The sequence below is a fragment of the Nestor notabilis genome, unplaced genomic scaffold (assembly GCF_000696875.1).
Source record: "Nestor notabilis isolate BGI_N333 unplaced genomic scaffold, ASM69687v1 scaffold4718, whole genome shotgun sequence".
Taxonomy (NCBI): Eukaryota; Metazoa; Chordata; class Aves; order Psittaciformes; family Psittacidae; genus Nestor; species Nestor notabilis.
In genome coordinates, this window is record NW_009941394.1 from 106,196 (window position 1) to 109,017 (window position 2,822).

The following is a 2,822-nucleotide window of genomic DNA, read 5'->3' on the forward strand; positions in this document are numbered from 1 at the left end:
ACCAGCTGTACATAGGCAACCTTGTAATCTGGCTTCTTCACTCTCTGATTCTTGTGATTTCTCTTGCTGTTGGCACCTGCAGAAATGAAGAGAATCACACCTTTTACTTCCCTGGATTTCCAGGTTTGCCAAAGCAAGGCCAAGCTGAAGGGGGGACTTCACTAGTTCTTATTTACTGTTGAGAGGAATAGTGTTTCTTCAGTAGCAGCACAGCACCACAATTACTAAAGTGTGGCATCAAAAGGCTGAGGCTGCTGAGAGACACTGTGCCTTCACGTCACACAAAGTCTGCAAAGAAGCAAGGAGATAAGTCTCCTACCCTCCTGAGCAGGAGGGATAAACAGTCCTTGCAACATCAATAGCTTCATGAAAACAAGCACAAAATGACCACTGAACAGCTTCAAACTTGTCAATTTTTACTACTCGGCTAATAAGCTGGATCTACTGTTTATACACCAGGAAACGACAGTCCACATCCAAACAAACCAAGGCACTTCAACCTTCTGCAACTATGCTGGTCACAGCTGAGTGGGAAGTTGAACTTACTCCATGCATGTTAGGCAGACATTAAAGCTCTCAAATTATTAGACAATCTAACCACCTTTGTTTTTTTAGCACTGAATATATACATTCTACCATCACTTCCATTAGCAGTGTCGGGTGAAGCTGTTGTAAGGACAACCATGAATATTTTCCAGTGCTGTTTAGAACTGTATGCGTCCATTATTTAAGACTTTACTTAAGTGTGCTGGGTTGGTTTTTTTCACATGAGCATATTACAGATGATCTTTCTGTTTTCTTTTTCTCCTTTTATATGTTTGAGTTCTACAATCCTATTTTAAAGCTTCGTCTTTCATTCTCCATTTTTCACTATTACAGGTTTTTTTTCTATCCCTTTCTTAACATCATCCCTACTCTTATCATTATTAACAGATCAACCTCTTGCTAGGGTCACTGCATGGAAAAAAAAAAACAGTAATCAAAGATGTCCTCACCAACAAGTCACACTGCCTGGTGATCAAAAAACCATGAAAAATACATTCCTGACTTTGCACCACATCCAAACTGCAGTCAGAGAAGCTCCGGAGATGGAAGCATTCATATGTAAAGAGGACATTACATAAATCTAGCTTATTTCACCTAAGAGTTAGGTCCCTCTGCTCCAAGTCAGAGTTCAGCATGACTTAAACTAGGACTGTTTATTCTTTTTCTCTTGGGCTGCTTTTACTGTGCTTGGTTTTGTTGTGGGTTTGTTTTGGTTTTGTTTTTTCTGTAGAAGTGGCAAAGGGCAACACCATGAGTGGAAGCATATAGGTCTATAGCAGAAATGTGGTGACAAGTGATGAAAAACTGGAAGTTTGTCAAGATGTTTTTATAACATTATCTACTGCCTAACAGAGTATTTTTCTTTGCTCTACAAACTTTGCCTTTTGTTATACCATAACCCCTCCTCTTTGTGCACACCAGGTAATCTCAACTTTTTTTTTTCTAAGGCTATGAGTGAAATTAAGTTTAATTAGTGATTTTATTAAGACACATGAAGCTAGTTCCTTCTGAAGTGAGACACCCACTGGTCTTCAAGGAGAAACAGTACCAACTACAAAAGCATACAGCACATACTAGGTAACTGTCAAGATGAGCAAGCTTTTTAAAATTAAGATTTTTCTTTTTAAAACTAAACTTATGTCATAATCTAATCAAAGCATTTGAGTACGAAGTGGTGTATATTCATTCAAGTGTAGAAATAAACAATTATGCTGATGGACATCACCAGCTAAGCACCTGGAACCAAAGTTTGTTGAGAAACAATGGACCTTTTGATAGGAAAAGTCTATTCTGGCTATGCAGGGATGTTGTGTTCATCCCTTTGCAATGCTCAACTGCACTTACCATACTGTATCCTGGTCCTCACAGCAGCTACCGGCACATTGTATATTTTTTCAAGATAATTCTTGACATCTGTTCTTGTCATTCTAGGCAATGCAAAAATATTTGGGGGAAAGAAAGACGGAGAAATATAAATATTTAAATAAAATACAACAGAGCCAGAGTATTTACAGACTGGTTAATACTCTGGAATAAATACATCTTAGCCTTTTAGGAAAGGTAGCTCTACTGCACAAAAGTATAAAGTCAACACAGATCACACACTGCTACACCAATTCATTATCCATAAACTGTAACAATGACAAATAGTTTATTCTCTGTAGCCTCAACAGTCAAAATCCCAGATATATTCTGACATATATGGTCAGCAAGACTAGGCAGGCTTTCTCACTGTCTGAGCCTAGACCCCTTTCCCACCTTCTGAATAGCAGTTTCCAATCTTTCCAGGACCTACCGCCAGCATGTGCGGTTTAGTGTGTGCAACCAGACTGGTGAGGCTGAAAAAGTCCTCAGAAATACCTGGACATCACCTTGTTTCCCATGGATCTTCTCCATAAGCACTTCGCTCCTCCTAAGCCCATCCCCAGGAAGGCTGAGCCCCATTAACTCTCAGGAAGAGGAGCCAAGCAAAGCTCATACTTAAATCAGTAACTCCAGGCCCTCCAAAAGTTCTCCCTGAAGCAGAGAACCCTTCCCTGGCCCAAAGGGCATTATCTGGCACCTCGCCTTCCCACCTCTCAGCTAACACAAGCTGCACCCCAAGGGGCAGTCTGCCGGGACGTGTGGCACTGCGGGGAGGGTACGTGTTCCTCTGTAACCAGGGGGCAGCGACGGGCCTTTTCCGCGGCAGGCCCAGATACATGCGGTGCCCCGTTCCCGCACTCACTCCATGGAAACGCGGAACTGAACGGTGTCCTCGGGCTGCGGCACGCCAG

General features: G+C 41.8%; 1 protein-coding gene across 1 annotated transcript in view; it reads right to left on the reverse strand.

Annotated features, from left to right (window-relative positions):
- LOC104410628 (39S ribosomal protein L23, mitochondrial-like) overlaps positions 1–2,814 on the reverse strand; it is a 10,989-nt gene extending 8,175 nt beyond the window's left edge. The window contains exons 1-3 of the mRNA XM_010020858.1: positions 2,774–2,814; positions 1,891–1,973; positions 3–76 (exon numbers count right to left, since the gene is read on the reverse strand). Coding sequence (XP_010019160.1) covers positions 3–76; positions 1,891–1,973; positions 2,774–2,778 — 162 coding nt within the window. The 5' untranslated portion in view covers positions 2,779–2,814. The remainder of the gene's footprint in view (positions 1–2; positions 77–1,890; positions 1,974–2,773) is intronic.
- Between the last annotated feature and the right edge of the window lie 8 nt (positions 2,815–2,822).